Below are 16,316 nucleotides of genomic sequence, written 5' to 3'. Positions count from 1 at the left end.
AGAGGTATAGACATAAAACATACTACAGGAAAGCACATCCACCATCACACCCTTGTTGTGACCTCAAAGATGGTAAGTAGGTGAGGACGGGGAAATTCTATGGAAGGAGATATAGAGAAGGAGAGTGACTAAATCCTGGGCTTATTTGATTTTGGTCTCTGATGGAGTAGGACTGCCCAAAGGGAATTTTCACACAGGGAATTTTCCTGTCCTCTGCCAGGAATGGCTGTGATCAACCCTTCCCCTCTTCCCCCACAACAAAGGAGGAATTTCTCTTCTGGTTGGTTAGAAACTGAGTCACTGATGGGGCCACTATTACTAATGACTGGAACTGCTACATTTGGCATCTTGAACTTGCCGGTGCCAAGGTCAAAATTTGAGAAGAGAAGAGGGCCTTGCTAAGACCCTGATTCTGGTCTTCTTGCTTAACTTGAGCTGCTCACAGCGTTCTGCATGAGGGCTTCAGTGTTGGATGGTCACTTGTTCACTGAATCCTATTTTGCTATTGTTTCATGAGCCCATTTGAGAACCTATTATAGTGGGGATTGGGGACATGAGGAAGGGCTGTCAGCACAACAGGATTCAGGTTTTTCTCATCCTGCCCAGAACATCATCTGAGAGCCCCCCACTCACCCTTAATTTTTAAGAGTTGGCTAAACTTGGCACGTGAAATGAATTTCTATTCAGAAATGCCATTGGGCTAAGCATAGAATGTGGTTGTACAAACAACTTCCTAGAATCAGGACAATGCAAAATGGCAGCATCGACCCCTGGGAAGGATCTGTGTGTAATACATCACTCTCTCTACAGAGAGGAAAGAATTAGGAAGGGTGTGTTTGGGAGATGGGGAATCAACACACAGTGCAGAGACACTGAGAGGGAAATCCATTAATCATGTTTGTCCATGATTACCCAGGAAGAAAAAGCTACTCATGTTCTGTGACAGTTAGTAATTAAACATGAGAGAGGTCTCACCATGATTTCATGTTCCTGGTCAGAAAAGGAAATGGTGAGAGGCACAGAGCATGTGCTGAATCATCAAAGTGACAGGCATTTGCTAAACATGGCTGGGGCTGGGAGCCAAGGTGGGGGTGTGTGTACATTTGCACTCCTTCCACATCCATTGAGAACCTGCCTGAAGGCAGCTCTGTGCTGGGGGCCAGCTGCGCATAGCCCACCCTGATGGAGTTCACAGCCTGGAGTGGGGAGGAGAGTTTGGGACAATATACTGTAACATGTGCCAGTAAACAGAAAGGGACTCATAGCATCCAGCTTTGGGATTACTATTACTCTAAATATGAATTGTTTTTACTCACTGGCATGAGAATCTTGTAATATATTCCAGTGGAGGCAGGGGAGCCCCGTTGACACCACCAGTCTACAGCTTGTCCTCCTATGCCTAGATTTCACATTGCAATGCAAATTCTAGCTTGGGTACGAATTTCTCTAATCAGATTGCTTGCTCCAGTATTGGGCTGGGCTACATACCCTGGGAATGGGGGTTTGAGTGAGGGATTAGGAAAAACTCTTTTGGCACTTGGAACCCAGGAGAGATGTCTCTGAGTGGGGTGGACAGGGATTGGGAACTCCACTGGGTGGGGGTGGGGGTGGGGCAGCACTGGGACTTGGAGAGAAAAAAGCCCCAGGAAGTGGTAGTGGGGCCAGACAGGAGACAGGGGGATACCAAAAGGAAGCTTCAGCCAGCCTATCCCAATTTGTGTTGGGCTTGCTCTTATCTCACTCATTCCAAAATTATTGATTACCTCTTATGAACCAGGCAGTGTTGGGACTGGAATATGGAGGGTGGGGTGCGGACACAGCCATGAAGAGGACCTGGCCTCTCTTAAGGGCTTGAAGGCAAGGAGGATGAGCCACAGGCAAAAGTAGCCCTACTGTGCATCAGAGCCAAGAGAAAGTTACAGAAAATGCATGAGCAAGCACGTGGAAGAGATTACGTCTGGCTTGCGTTAGTGCTGCCAGGAGACCAGAAGGCATCATGAAGAGGTGGAACTGACCCTTGAGAAGCATGTATTTGACGTGCAAAGATGGGAGTTGAAAGGAATCCCAGGTAGGGACAACAGGGTGGGCAAAAGCAGGGAGGCAGCATATAGAGAAGTCTGTGCTATAAAGCAAATACTCAGCCTTCAGAAAGGAGGAATACCCAACTTCTACATCAACATGGATGGGACTGGGGGAGATTATGCTAAGTGAACTAAGTCAAGCAGAGAAAGTCAATTACCATATGGTTTCACTTATTTGTGGATCGTAAGGAATAGCATGGAGGACACTAGGAGAAGGAAGGGAAAAATGAGTGGGGGGGAATTGGACGGAGAGATGAACCATGAAAGACTATGGACTAAGGGAAACAAACTGAGAATTTTAGAGGGGAGGGGGGAGGGGGGATGGGTTAGCCCGGTGATGGGTATTAAGGAGGGCACGTACTGCATGGAGAACTGGGTGTTATACGAAAACAATGGATCATGGATCACCACATCAAAAAGTAATGATGTATGGTGACTAACATTACAATAAAATAAAAAAAAAATTAAAAAAAAAAAGCAAATGCTGGTTCAGTTGCACCCACATGTGTGCTGTATAAAGGTCTGAGCTGGAATTTGACCTTTAAAGAGTGTTTTCCTCTAGGTAGAAAATTTTCTGTCATTTTCCCCCTAATACATAGATCAGACCTTTCTAGTGTAAAATAATCATTATGACGATGGTCATTTAATAATAATAATAATAATATAAATTGTGATCAAGCTGGATGGAGCCTTGAATTGTCAAGTTTGGTTGTATCCTGTGAGTAAAATAAACACATCACCAACTTGGGTCCTTCCCCTCCCATCTTTATGTTTCTAATTCAGCTTGAGCCTTTTGACTCAGAGGAACATGGTCCATCCCACCCAACCCCAAATAAGAACAAAGTTGTAAGAAGGAATGTCCAAGAAATAGTTTATTCTGAACAGGAAACAACACTGACTTAAACACAGCCAGGAAATCCAGTGTCTCTCGGGCTCCTGTCCCCTACATCACGAATTCAGCCCAGCGAGAAATCTGACTTGCTGCCTGGGTCACAGTGAAGAGAGGAGCAACCCTGTGATTTCCTGGAGGGAACGGGACAGTGCCGATGGGGGACACAGAGTGACAAGTGTGCAAGACAAGTAGACTTATGTGGGCAACAAAATCGAGAAATAGGCTTGGTTCAAAGGAGGAAAATAATGACCATTTCCTGTTTCTAAAATAAAGATACGAAACCACACCATCCTTTAAAACATCTCTTAAGATAGCCAGGAGATGACGTCGACAGCCCCGAGGACTGATTCATGATGTAAAAAGTAAAGACCAGAAGTTGGAAGAAAATAAAAACACACTTGAAATTTTAACAGGGATAAACAGAGTTCAAAGACTCCAGAAGAAAAGTTCCAGGAATCCTAAACACCAAGCTTATTTCTACAGAAAGTGACCTGCCAAGTGAGTGACATAGCAAAGTTTCTCCAGACGACGATGGTGATGCCCACAAAATGTGATTACCATTCAGTGAGCGGTGCGTGCTGGGTGCATCCCGCACCGGATGCTGTTGAACCCTATAACAACCCTGCAAGGCTGGTTTTATCATCACCGCTTGAAAACAAGGAAATGACACATAAGTGATTATGCAGTTTGCCTAAGGTCTTCTGGTTAGTAAACAGCAGGGCTGGATTTTGAACGAGCCTGACTCCACGTCTGAGCTCTGTCCCTGGTGCTAGAGCTTCTCTCCATTCAGAGGCTGGGGGCTCCCCGAACCGGTCATTCAGCAGTTCGTTCCTTGTGTGAGTCTACTCTCTTTCTAGAGTGAACTTCCTAGTCACCCATGCTTCTTTATCCATCAGTACAGGGCCACATCATCAGTGGCATTTGGAGGCCCTCTTTAAGACAATGCTGAGGAGACCACTTCACACCCTTCACAGGAAAAACACCCAAAAGGAGGATGGGGACTCAGAATTTGGCTGTGGGACTGGGTTTTGGGAGGAGCTCTGATGGCACTCGATAGGAGTGACTGATGGTCAGTGACCTGACCTTCTGAAGGGCATCTGCCTGCCATCCCGGTGCACGGTGTGGGGTTGGGGGTGGGGAGCTGCTGAAATTACAGGTGGGAGGCAGTCTTCTGTGAATGAGGGCAGACGTGCACCTGCAGCATCGAGACCCAGGGGACTGGGCTGGTGTGTGGGCTATGCCCTCTTCAAGGGTCAGAAAGACTGGCCTGGCAGAGAAGGCAAACGAAGACACTTCAGGCTTTGCTCCAGGATTTGGGAATGGTGTTCCCATTGGAAGGGCAGGTGCAGAGATGTTTATTTTGCCATTGGGCTGCATTTTCAAAAGTACTGTGTGATGAGCCATGATGGACCGAATTGCAAAGTTGGGATGGTCTAATTGCTTTGCGGGATAGGAGTGCACTTCAGATATCGAGGTTGTATTTTGCCTGTGTAAACAATTTCATAAATGTCACAGGTTTTGCATGTCTGCTATCCATTTGGTTTCTCCCAATAACCTTGTAGTTAGAGGTGGGACAGAGAGCTGTTTTAACCCCTTTGGCAGATGCAGAAAACAGGCACAGGAAGGGCAAGGTTGTCCAAAGTCATGCAGAGAATCAGTCAGGCACCTGGGACGAGAACCCGGGCTTCCCAGCTCCAAGTTCAGGCTCTCTCTGCATCTGATGTCATCAGGGGTGAGATAAGGACCATCGTGGCATAGAGAGGGGCTTTCGGTGGGCAGGACAGAGATGTGCGCGGTCCCGTCAGGTGGCCGCAGGTGGTGGCTTAGCTGCTGCAGCCACGGGAGCAGGCGTGGGCCAGAATGTTGTTGTTGCACCCGTCCTGGAGCTTGCCCTGGGTCTGGCTCCCAGCCCGGCCTTCTGGGTCCAAGAGCTGGCCGCTCTGCCCCTGCTGCCTCCTCAGCCTGCAAACAAACACAGCACAGACCCGAGACGGTTACTCGGAGCAGAGGGCAGCGGGATGTCCAGGAGACACATCTGTGCAACAAGGGCAACTGGGAAGCCCTCAGCCCGTGCCTTCCCTGGGCCAGAGTGTGGTGCCCTGGAGCCAGGCAGGCCTGGGGTCAAAGCCTGGGTCAGGTGCACTCCTGTGAGATATTTAACACACAGAGCCTCAGTTTCCCCATCTGTAAAACAGAGATGACCTTTCCTGCCTTATGACTCCCTGTGAAGTCTTTAGGAGCTCACACATGTAATTTGCTTAAACTCACACCTACATCAGTGTAGGTGAGGAGCCCCACACATCATTCATTCACATGTATGTATTGAACGCCCACTGATGTACCAGCCATCGTGCCAAGGAGCAGGGGAAACCCTGGCCAGCAAAGTAGTCATCTTCTCTGTCCTCACGGAGATTACTGTCCAAATGGGGCAATGGACACTAGTCAAATTATCTGCCAAATAAATATCCAAACAGATGAGCACCCAGCCTTACAAAATGGCCCATGACAAACAAGGGAGCACAATTCTAAACATTGCATTTCTTAATAGCTGGCCTCCTGATCACCCTCCACATGATCTAAGATGTCAACACCCTTCTCTTTGTGATCTGCAAGTTCAGGTTCACGCACTATCCCACTGCGTGCATACTGCAGGCAAAAAATAAAATGGAGACATTTAAGGAGAGAGCGAGAAGTCTGAAAGCAGGAAGAACACAGCTCTCAGTACTTGCTACTCGGGCACCGTTGGACAAGCTGCCGTCTTCTGAGTCTCAGTTTTCCTATCTAAACCTGGGAGTCTACCATTCACTTGGAGGAGGCTAAGGGGATCAGAGAGAATGTGTGTGAACTATCTACTATGGGGCTGAAAATAATAAGATTGCCACAATTCTCCTTGCTCTGAAAGATGCAGATTTCAGCCTGAATTTACTTTTCACATTAGGAGGTTCTGTCAAACGGAGTGCAGACCTACTGCCTGATGTAGGTGAAAGAGCCATTTCACTCAGCAAACATGCACGTGCGCAGCACTGCGGATGGCCCCCGGATGACTATAACACAGTCCATGGCCCCAACGGGCCACAGGACCCTTGTGCCCGCATGCTTGGCGGTGTTTTCTAGTGTTTGCAACAGTGTTAGGATTTGAGTGAGTCCTTTGGGTTATGCTGAAGTACCAGCAGCAACACAGTATTTTGCAAACCCTAAACTTGGTGGCCATTGCCTCCTACCCTTTGTCCACCCACAGGGACAAGGACCAGGTGTGCAGTCCCTCTGGCCCCGAGGCTTGTGGCGGTCTAGGTAGCATACCTGGGAAAGGCGGTTAGGGTTAACATTCATCATCCTAGTGGAGGAGGGGTCAGCACCCAGAGAGCAGGCTGGGATCCAGAAAACAAAATGGGGGGGCGGGGAGAGTCTAGTGTGAGGAGAGGGGCTGGTTGGACTTCCTGGGCAGGGCTGGGAACTGCCTGGGAACCTTCCTCCCCTATCCCTTCTCTGTCCTCCCCTCTACCCTAGGATGCTCTCTCAGGCACCTCTGGAAAGAATATCAGATCAAAACTAGGGAAAACTCAAATGGCTAAGAAACTAAATGGGAAACACCAGCATTTCCAGGTAATGCCACATAATTCTCTGGGTGTATCACAAGGTAAAGGTGAATCCCATTAGGATTTTCTTTTATATGCTCAAACATAGCATAGACAGCATTGCTGTCTCTAGACTCCTGTACTTCCCTGACACAAAATATAGCTTCAAAAGTTGCATAATAAAGAGTGGAGCAGATGAGGGAGGGATGGATTCGGAAGTCTTGTGTAGGTCAGGGAAGGCTTCCTGCAGGAGGCAGCATTTGAGCTGGACCTTAAGGATTGGTATGGAACAGGGGTAGTGGGAGGGAGGGAGAGGGATTTGAAATGAAGGGACATGAGTGAGGTAAGGCACAGAGAGTAGAGCAAAACATTGCTCTGTGGACCAGCATCCTTTTTGGAGCTGATGTTTTAGGTACTTTGGCTCCTTCTTTTGGCCAGAGTTATTTAGGTTAAAACTAGCAGTTTCAAGTCCCCTATGACCATAAGCACTAGACCCTACAGCATTAACTAAATGAGGTATGGGTCATCCCCATGGCAACCTATCATCAGATTCAGTGTGAACCAAGGTGGCTGAATCAAGAAAAAAGGACCTTTCTCTAGACTTCCATCCATCCACCTATAGCCTGTGGAGCTGAAATTCTAATCCAGTTCTGGGAGGCACCAAAGCCTGCATTATTCCCACTATATCTGTGCCCCCACTCACCCACCAACCATTCACCATCCATTCTCCACCCACTTATCCATATATTTATCCACTTACTTACCCATCTGCCTTTTATCTACCCCACCCATCCGTCCATCCATCCATCCACTCACCCATACATCCACTTCCATATGTCCACCCATCTGTCCTACTCCCAGTCCCATCTATCCACTCCTCATCCACTTACTATTTACCACCCACCCACCTCTCATATATACACCCATCCATCTACCTCATCCATTCATTATCCACACATCCATCAATACATCCATCCTCCCACCTACTCCTCATCCATCTCCTTAACCACCTATTCACCTATCCATCCATCCACTTCATCTATTCACTATACACTGATCTGTTGATCTCCCCACTTACCCCCATTTCCTCATCTACCCACCACCCATCTATCACCTATTCATCAGCTGCCCATCTACCCATCCATCCATCCATCCATCCATCCACCATCCTCCCATCTTATCAATGTCCTTCCACTTTCCACCCACTCACCCACCCATTCAGTCCCCTCCCCTTCGACCAGCACTGTCTGTGGCTCACAGTGGAAGGGGCTGTGGAGCAGGACAGAGCAAACAGTGAACATTCACTGGACAAAGTTTCTGCTAGAAGGAAGCAGCATGGCCTAGCACCAATGGCCCGGGCTTAGAGCCAGGCTGTTTCTGTCCCTGGGTCTTCCACTTACTAGCTATGTGACTTTGGGAGGCTGGATTCAAACCCAAGGCTATCGTTCTCCAAGTCCCCTGCTCTTTCCACTGACTCTTGTGCCATTCAATCCTGACCTGGAGGGAAGAGAGCATGGAATGATTTTTCCATGCTCTGAGGGAATTAGAAAGGCTCATGTTGTTCAAATAGGAATCTGTGAACCAAGACAGAGATATGAAACCATTATGATTGAGGCTCTGAGAGCTCACTTCTATGACTAGCCCACAGCTTGGTTATCTGTAACTCTGGAAGAAATGAAAAAGGATTTTACATATCCTACTAGGCAGAGTTCAAGTCTGCTGATGCAAATTGGCTGGTTATCTCTGCAGTGGCAGGAGCACTTAATTTTCTCAGCCAACTTATCAAATTAATTGTCAGCTTTGTGGCCAGAATTCTGAGTGATGGACACGAGTTCCCTCAACCTCCCGAACTCCACCATCAGACGCCAGAAGGAAGCGCTCTGAGATAGTGAACCTCGACCAAGGAGAGGAGGACACACATTAAAATTTGTAATAAATCAGGCTGGAGGCATTTTTCAAAGGCAAAGTATTTCAGAAGAGTAAAATAAAACGATTAGCCATCAAAGTCATTTCAAATCAAGCTACTTCACACACGTAGGATGGAGTCCACTTAATACAAACATCCATCTGCTACGGACTTTCTGTAGGTGAGGCCTGGCCTCTGATGTGAGAGCCCGGTTTTCATGTATGCAGTCAACATAAAGTGCTTTCACTCCTATTTCTAGCATTCCATTGGCTCTCCCCGTGTTATGTTTCCTGGCTTGTGTAGAAACGTGGATGGAGGGGCAAAGTGGTGTAGTGGGAGACTGCAGGGTTGGGAGTCTCTGCAGAGTTAGGTCAGAGGCCCAGCTTCACCATCACTGGCCGAAAGGCTGGCCACTCGCAACTTCTTTAAGCATCTCTCTCCTCACCTGTAACACAGGGATGGGAGAAGATGAGCCACCGTGTGCTATCTGCCTGTCTGTCCCATAGCAGGTACTTTATAAAGGGCAGCTATTTTAAAAAGGATCTTATTTATTTATTTGAGAGAGAGCACATGAGCTGGGGTGGGGGGCAGCGGACAGAGGGAGAAACAGACTTCCTGCTGAGCAGGGAGCCTGACCCGGGGCTCGATCCCAAGACCCTGGGACCATGATCTGGGCCAAAGGCAGATGCTTAACTGACTGAGCCACCCAGGCAAAGGGCAGCTATTTTTATGATGATGATCACAGTATGGAGATACTCCCCTTTTGCAGATGGGGAAGGTGAGGGTCAGTAAGTAAAACTTAACTACCTGCCTTAGTTCTGATGAATGTCTCCCAACAAGGAGGTCCCCAGAGATGACTCTGCAGGCCACATCCTGGGTGGGGAGGGAGTCGGGGCAGAAGACCTGGAGGAGTAGAGGGTGCTGGAATGGGGTACAGATGGGGTGGCTGAGGGTCAGGACCCAGAAGTAGGTGAAATAGGACAACAGGCTGAGTACAAGAGAATCCACCCCCAGCATTTATGGGGGGGTGTAGAGGGGCCCTTAAACCAGGGAAGACCAGGGCATGGAACTGGAGACTGGAACCAGGTCTCCTGCCTTGTTGTGTGTCTCTCATCCACTGGAAGGGGCCACAACATGACATCTGTGTCTTCTAAGCAGCACCCAGCACAGCACCCAGACTGCGGCAAGTGTACAAACCACGTGTGTTGGAAGGATGGGGTGGGCAATAAAGAAATAAATGCCCACCCTTTATTAGGCAGGGTGTTTGCCCAGGTTGGCAGGTTCTGCGTCAACATCCCAAGGGGGAAAGAAGGCCAGGTGTAATTAAATGAAACAGCAGGGTGTCCTAGCTGGACAAAAATTGGATTGCCATTTGCACAACTGGTGAGTCATGGCCCTTGTGGGCAACAGTTCACATGAGTTAACATGCATGGATCTTTTTCTCTTGTAGCTGAGAGAGTTGGGATAGGTTGTTACTGTGTGTGTGTGTGTGTGTTAAATAAAAAAATTAAGGCAGAATGATGTTTAATGGCTGTTTAATGGATTTTTAATGGATTTAACGGATATGGTCTGATAATTTTGTATATAATGAATTATGAGCAAACACTTGTGTAGTGCTGATTATGTGGCAGAGGCTGTTAAGTACTTAACATGTGTTAACTTTCTTGTCCTAACAATCACCCTAGGAAGTGGGTATTTGCATCCCATTCTGCAGATGAGGAGACTAAGGTCCTAGTGTGAGGTCCAAGATCACAAAGCTAGCAAGGATCAGTATTCAAAACCAGGCAGTCTGACTCCAGAGTTTGTGCTCTTAGCTGTTATGTATACTGCTTCTCTGTGGTTCGTGAAAACCAGAGTTGAAGTACAGGAAAGTTCTGGAAGGGCTCATGCCAAACTGAGCAAAGCCTATCGGGTTAGGGCTGGGAGGTGGCTATGGAAGGGAAGAAAGCAGTCACTTGCGTGTACACTGCAAGAATCCCTTCTCTAGCATCCCTAGCAGAGACTACTCTTAGCAGAACCTTGCTGCCCACCCCTCAAGACAGCCCTCTGCACGGGGGAACAGCTCAGAAATGCAACAGAAATCTGCTTGCGACAGCTGCTTCCCTTTGGCCTTTGGTGTGTTTTCTAGAATTAGTCTCTCCAATTCTTAGAAGCCCCCTGGGCTGACCATTTCCCATTGTCCCCTAGGTTCACTCAGCCCTGCTCAGTGCCTGGGAATCTGACTTGGGGGGAGCTCCCAAGCCCTTGTCCAATGGGGAGCCCCGCAGAGATCAGGAGGAGCAAGGGGAGTCAAGTTTGGGCATCTATTCCCCAGCCCTGTCCCCCACTGATCTCCCTCTTCCCCTCTCTTCCTGGCTTCCGTGAAGCCCCAGTCCACTGCACTAGCCTGTGTGTGAGCGGTGGGACATACAGAGGGCCTTTTCAACCAATATCTCCTTTGAGTATTTCCTCTGGGATTCTGATTGATAAAACACAGACCAGAAAGACTGTTCCTTAAGTAAGAACTCAGTGTACCTGGCTGTTCTATTTTCAAACCTCATCACTTACTGGGAAGATCACCTTATCTCACAAGTTCAATAATAGCCTTTGGCCAGAAGCATTAAAATTCTGTCTGTTTTATCTGCTGTTGCCTAAAGCAAACGTATTTGAGGGAGTCTCTGGAGGGAGCCTGCTACACCATGGGTGTGATACAGCGAAAGGTAGTGGATTATCTTGCTAGCCTCTCCCTCTCTCCCCCACGTTGCAAATAGATCTGGCTGGGGCAGAATGGAAGGGAAGGCAGTCTCAGGTTTCAGAGTGATGGGGACTGAGATGTATTAGGCGTGTTCTCTGACACCTCCTCACTGAATGCCCACGTCCACCTTCCGGAGAAGAATTAACAATGCCCCTGGTAAGGATAAGAAGGGACATCAAAAAGATGAGCAACTGGGAGTGGGTCACACTGCTTTCCAGGCCCAAGCCCAGGCTCAAAAGGAGGACTTTGCTCTTTCTGCCTTCCCAGCCTCGTGTCTCTTCCTGCATGCCTGCATGAGCAGATTTGTCTCTAGATTTAGAGGTGAGGCTGATCTTCTGTGTCTGAGCTGGCTTGCAGGTGAGACTTGCTGGGTCCTCACTGATTTGGGTGCACAAGAAAAGCATGCACCGGCAGCCCTGTGGATGGGCAGTCACTAATGGCATTTACCAGTCTGATCTGCCCCTTTCCCTGAACCAGGCAGGATCTCGCTTCCGGACTCCTGGGGCTGGGCCATGTGCCCAGTTCTGGCCAAGGAAGGTGAGTAGAAATGCTACCAACAGGCTGGAGCAGTGCTGATGCTAGACCCTCTCAAAGTTTCTTTCCTCTGTCACTGATGTTCCAGAAATGCTGCTTCAGGCTGGGTCTTGGAGTGAGGAGGATGATGGTGACGTGGGAGCAGCCCTTGGCTCCAGACAGGGATCTTTGAGAGTTGAGGGGCCTGAGTTAGTTAGGGGTCCACTTTGGGGCTGCTCACCTCTCTGCCTGGGCAGCCAGCCCTGTCTGTCCCCTTACCCTCCATGCCCCCATCCATGTATGGTTCCTATGTTTCACCTGCCCAGAGGAGGAGGTCAGATGGCAAGCCAAGTGGGACTGCCTGCTTTCTCTTTATTAATCTGCCCTAGCCTTCAGTATCTATCACGCATCCTTTTCTTTCCTCTCCTGGACTCAATTAACCCTACACTATCAAGTCCACTTTCCCAGTGAAGAGCATTGCCATCATTTTGCTTTTGTGGCTTGGGGTTCAGACAGCAGCTGCTGCCTTTTTATAGACCTCACCTCCCTAGTCCTCGCTATTGATTGGGTAAGGGCCGGCACTTGACCCAAGCCGTACCAATCAGAGGCCTCCTCGATGGTCAGATCGGATTGGTCCAGGGGATGTCACCTGACTCAAGTTGGGCCAATCAGAGCCATTCCCTGGGATACTAGAATTTGAGATCTGGAAAACCTTCTCCTTCTTGATGTTCAGCTTTCCCTTTCAAACTACTTTCTTGAGTTCGGTGGTAGAGCTGGGAGACTCTGGAGCTCTCAGCACTGTGTCTTCCCCTGTGTGGAAAGAAGTGGTTTACAGTAAAAGAAAATGACTTCAAAGTGCAGAGAAACAGAAAATTGCCTGCAGGAGGAAGGAGTGAGTGCTGGCCTGGGTCCCTGCGGCAGGATTCCCCCAATGAGTCCAGGCTCACCTAAGCCATTAGCTTTTTCTCTCCATCCCTTGCAGCTACGACTGTCTCAGAGAATTCAGCATTTATGCTGGTATCTGTCTCCGTAACCTCCCAGGGCCACAATGGGAAGTAATGGGACATATGTGGATGGTTATTAAATTTATTAAAATATCACTAATTTATTTTTGTGTCAGATGTCTATCCTTTCGAAATCACTATAATTTTTATTTATTTTGCACTACTTGTAAAATAACTTTTCTGAGACTAACAGGCATGTTTAAAATTTTGGTTAAAATTTGGGAGGAATCCAGGGTTCATGGCTGCCAGTCATGGAACCTTGATCAGTCCCTGGAAGGTGTGCGTGTTTCTCAGGGCTGCCTGATGAAGTACCAGCCACTGGGTGAAATGTATTCTGTCGAAGTTCCAGAGGCCAGAAGGCTGCAATTCAAGGTACCAGCAGGGCTCTGGGGGAAAATCCTTCGTTGTCCCCTCCAGCTTCCAGGGGTTGCCGGTAATCCTGGCCATACCTTGGACTGTGGCTGCATCGTTCCGGTCTCTGCCTCTGTCTTCAATGTCCCTCTCCTTACTGAGACCCTAGTTGTTGGAATTACGGTCCATCCTCATCCAGTTCGACATCATCTTAACTTGATTATTTCTGCAAAGACCCTCTTTTCAAATACAGTGGGGGGGAAGGGGGCAGTCTAGTAGCTCATCATATCCTTTTAGGGACTATGGTGCAACCTACAAAGCAGGCATTTCAGGCAGAGAATCTGAGGCTTTTTCATAAGAAGCCTGGGGGCGGGCCCAGAGCTGGATTACCTGGAGGAAATCAACGTTAAGGATCCTAAGAGAAGTTGCCCCTAAGCACTTATTTCAGACCATCTTACTGTTTATATTCCATCTTTTACATACATTCTGGGTGATGCTCTTCCTTTGCTTCACTTACATATTTTAATTAAAGTTTCAACGTTTATAAAAATTAAAGGCGAGAGCCAGAGTAGTAGAGTGGAAAGAATACAAAAGAGCTCAAGCCACCCCGGACCTATGTGGGATCCCAACTCTACAAAACACTGACTGTTGACCTCAGGCAAATGACTCCTTTTCTCTAGATGTCAGCATTTACAAATCAAGGTTATGGTGAGGATTTATTTTAGATAAGATGCAAATGCACCTGGCACAGTGCATGGCATGTAACAGGTTTGTGATATATGCACATAGTGATAGTATTATTTCATTTTTTTTAAAGATTTTATTTATTTATTAGAGAGAGAGAGGGCACAAGTAGGCAGAGAGGCAGGCAGAGGGAGAGGGAGAAGCAGACTCTCCACTGAGCAAGGAGCCCGATGCGGGGCTCGATCCCAGGACCCTGGGATCATGACCTGAGCCGAAGGCAGATGCTTAACTGACTGAGCCACCCAGGCGCCCCAGTATTATTTCATTTAATTGGCTGGCAATGAGATTTGTAGATGTAACAGAGAGAAAATTAGATCAGGATTAAAACAACAACATTTACTTCAAAACAAACCATTAGAGATCCTATTTATAATTTTCAAATTCATACACAGCCTCATTTCATAAAGGATTTAATAAGGCCTCTGAGTATTCCCATACAAAATAAGGTACCTCTGTTTTACTACAGAGAACTGATTGAAGGGGGAAGAAGATGGGAATTTAAATAATCGAAGTCTGAGCAGACCAATGACAGCATGCGTTCCTAAGACAAACAGGGTCGTATGGACGCAGGGCTATTTGTCAGGGACTGCGTGTCACCCCTCAGCCCACTGGAAACACGCCATGCTGTATTTTCCTGGGTCTTTCACTGGCTGGGGGGAATGTGTCAGGATCGGGGGCCCCTTTTCAACCAGGCTGCAGTTTCCCTTGATGGAACTGGCAGAGGGCCCTGACTCCCGGGTGATTTCCTGATCTCGAGCGTTCATGGAACTATCAGGATTCTGCAATCCAAGCGCCTGCTAGGCTGTCTTCATCTGTGGCTGAAATTCCTCCCGCTGTTCCAGGTCACTGAGCTGCTTTTCCCTGGCCATTTTCCTGGGCTTTGGAGAGGCGCCACCTTGCTTAGTGGAGCAGCGATCCCAGAAAGCCTGGCCTCAGCTAACACAGTCACCTGGGCCCTTCCCCTCCGCCTCAGTGGGCAGTAAAGCCTCGAGACCTTCTGAGATTCAGAGAGGCCACTATAGTCAGAGTTAGGCTTTTATCAGCTTCCCTAACTGTGAAATGGGGGGGAGGGGGGACGTGCTACGAATAGAATCGCGATGAGAACGGAAGGAGCAGATGGGGGCGGGGGCTCCTCCCACCCCACAGGTTAGAACAGACATGCTCTCAGCTGTTTGTTGGCTCTCTTTCCTGTCCATCCTCACCTATAAATGACGTTTGGACCCTACGATCAAATCTCAAGGACTGGAGAGAACCTAAATGCACTGGCCTTGGTTTCAGAAGGCGGGGTCCTTGCAGTTCGCCCTCCCCTAGCAATGGGGCCAGGGGACGTGCCAGTGGAGAAGGTCTCCCCTTTACAGATTAATCTTCAAGATGCAGGCAGAACACTTTCCTGCCTTCCCCAGGGGCTGCCAAAGACATGAGAGGGGTATCAAAGTATCTGCCCATGGCACAGACCTTGTGAAGTCAAGGATCTCTGATACCCAGGCCAGCCCTTGATGTGGAGCCCTAGGTGCAGAGAGGCTGGGACCATCCCTGCCCCCACGCTCATGGCACCGAGGGCAGTAGGACCAGGGCCTGCCCCGGTCATCCAGTTCCTGAGCCTGAAAGGAATCATAAAGCTTCTTGGCCTCCATCCCCCAGTGGCTCCGGGCCACAATAGAGGGTCCTTATCTCACTGCCGGTGTCCTCTGGGGAGGCCACCTGGGCAGATGAGGTCACAACACATTTTGATTGTTCGTCTCTCTGTGGCTTGGTCCAGGCATCCCACCCTGGTCCCCAGCTGAGCCTTGCCTTGGCTTGCTGCTGCCGTACTCCCTCAGGATGGGTAAGGCGGGCAGACTGCGGTCATGTGAACGTGTCCGATCTTGTGCCTGCAACGTCCGGGTTCACCGACAGGCGATGTCTACGCAGCTAGTGGAAATTCCTTGTTCGGCATTAAATATGCGGCGCAAGGGGCCGTTTTTCACTGGGCTCTGAGCCTGATTACCTCCATGGAACCCCAGCCCTGCCCCCTCTTAGCCATGTGCCCTCAACCTGCCCTTCTTCACCTCTAACGGGGTGGGAGGAGGGGCAAAAGTACCTGGCCCATAGGATGGATGGACAGACTGCATGGCATAGACTGGGTGTCCCATAAAATGTGCCCTTGCGGCCATCCGCTCTGTGCAAGCCACTGCCCCACCTGGATGCACCGGAGACACCCCCAAAGACACCATGTACGGAAGTACCCCCTCCCTTCAGGTCCTGAAGCTCATTCTGTCAGAGTGTGAGCCACGTGAGAACAGAGGCGGGGCTTGCTCCCAGCTGCGTCCCCTTGTATCTGACCTTGAATAAACATCTGCTGAACAGCTGGGTGAAAGCACACGCAGTAGAAAGAGCCCAGGATCTAGGGGATGGGAGATTAGATTTCAAGTCCTTCATATTTCAGTTCAGAGCTGCAGACGTGGGGAATCCTAGTAATACGCACCTCAGGAAGTGTGGAAAGTAAGGGTCAAAGCAGTGACTCCTCACCAGGGCAA

General features: G+C 48.8%; 1 protein-coding gene across 2 annotated transcripts in view; it reads right to left on the bottom strand.

The window, feature by feature from the left end:
* Positions 1-2,935: 2,935 nt before the first annotated feature.
* The window catches only part of STK32B (serine/threonine kinase 32B), a 380,744-nt gene continuing 367,363 nt past the window's right edge, over positions 2,936-16,316 (bottom strand). For both annotated transcript variants that reach the window (XM_035005327.1, XM_035005328.1), the window contains one exon: positions 2,936-4,935. In XM_035005327.1, the coding sequence (XP_034861218.1) occupies positions 4,797-4,935 (139 nt within the window). In that variant the 3' untranslated portion in view covers positions 2,936-4,796. The remainder of the gene's footprint in view (positions 4,936-16,316) is intronic.

The sequence above is a fragment of the Mirounga leonina genome, unplaced genomic scaffold (genome assembly GCF_011800145.1).
Source record: "Mirounga leonina isolate KUSES-001 unplaced genomic scaffold, KU_Mleo_1.0 Mir_129, whole genome shotgun sequence".
Taxonomy (NCBI): domain Eukaryota; kingdom Metazoa; phylum Chordata; class Mammalia; order Carnivora; family Phocidae; genus Mirounga; species Mirounga leonina.
This window is presented reverse-complemented; position numbering and strand designations above follow the sequence as displayed.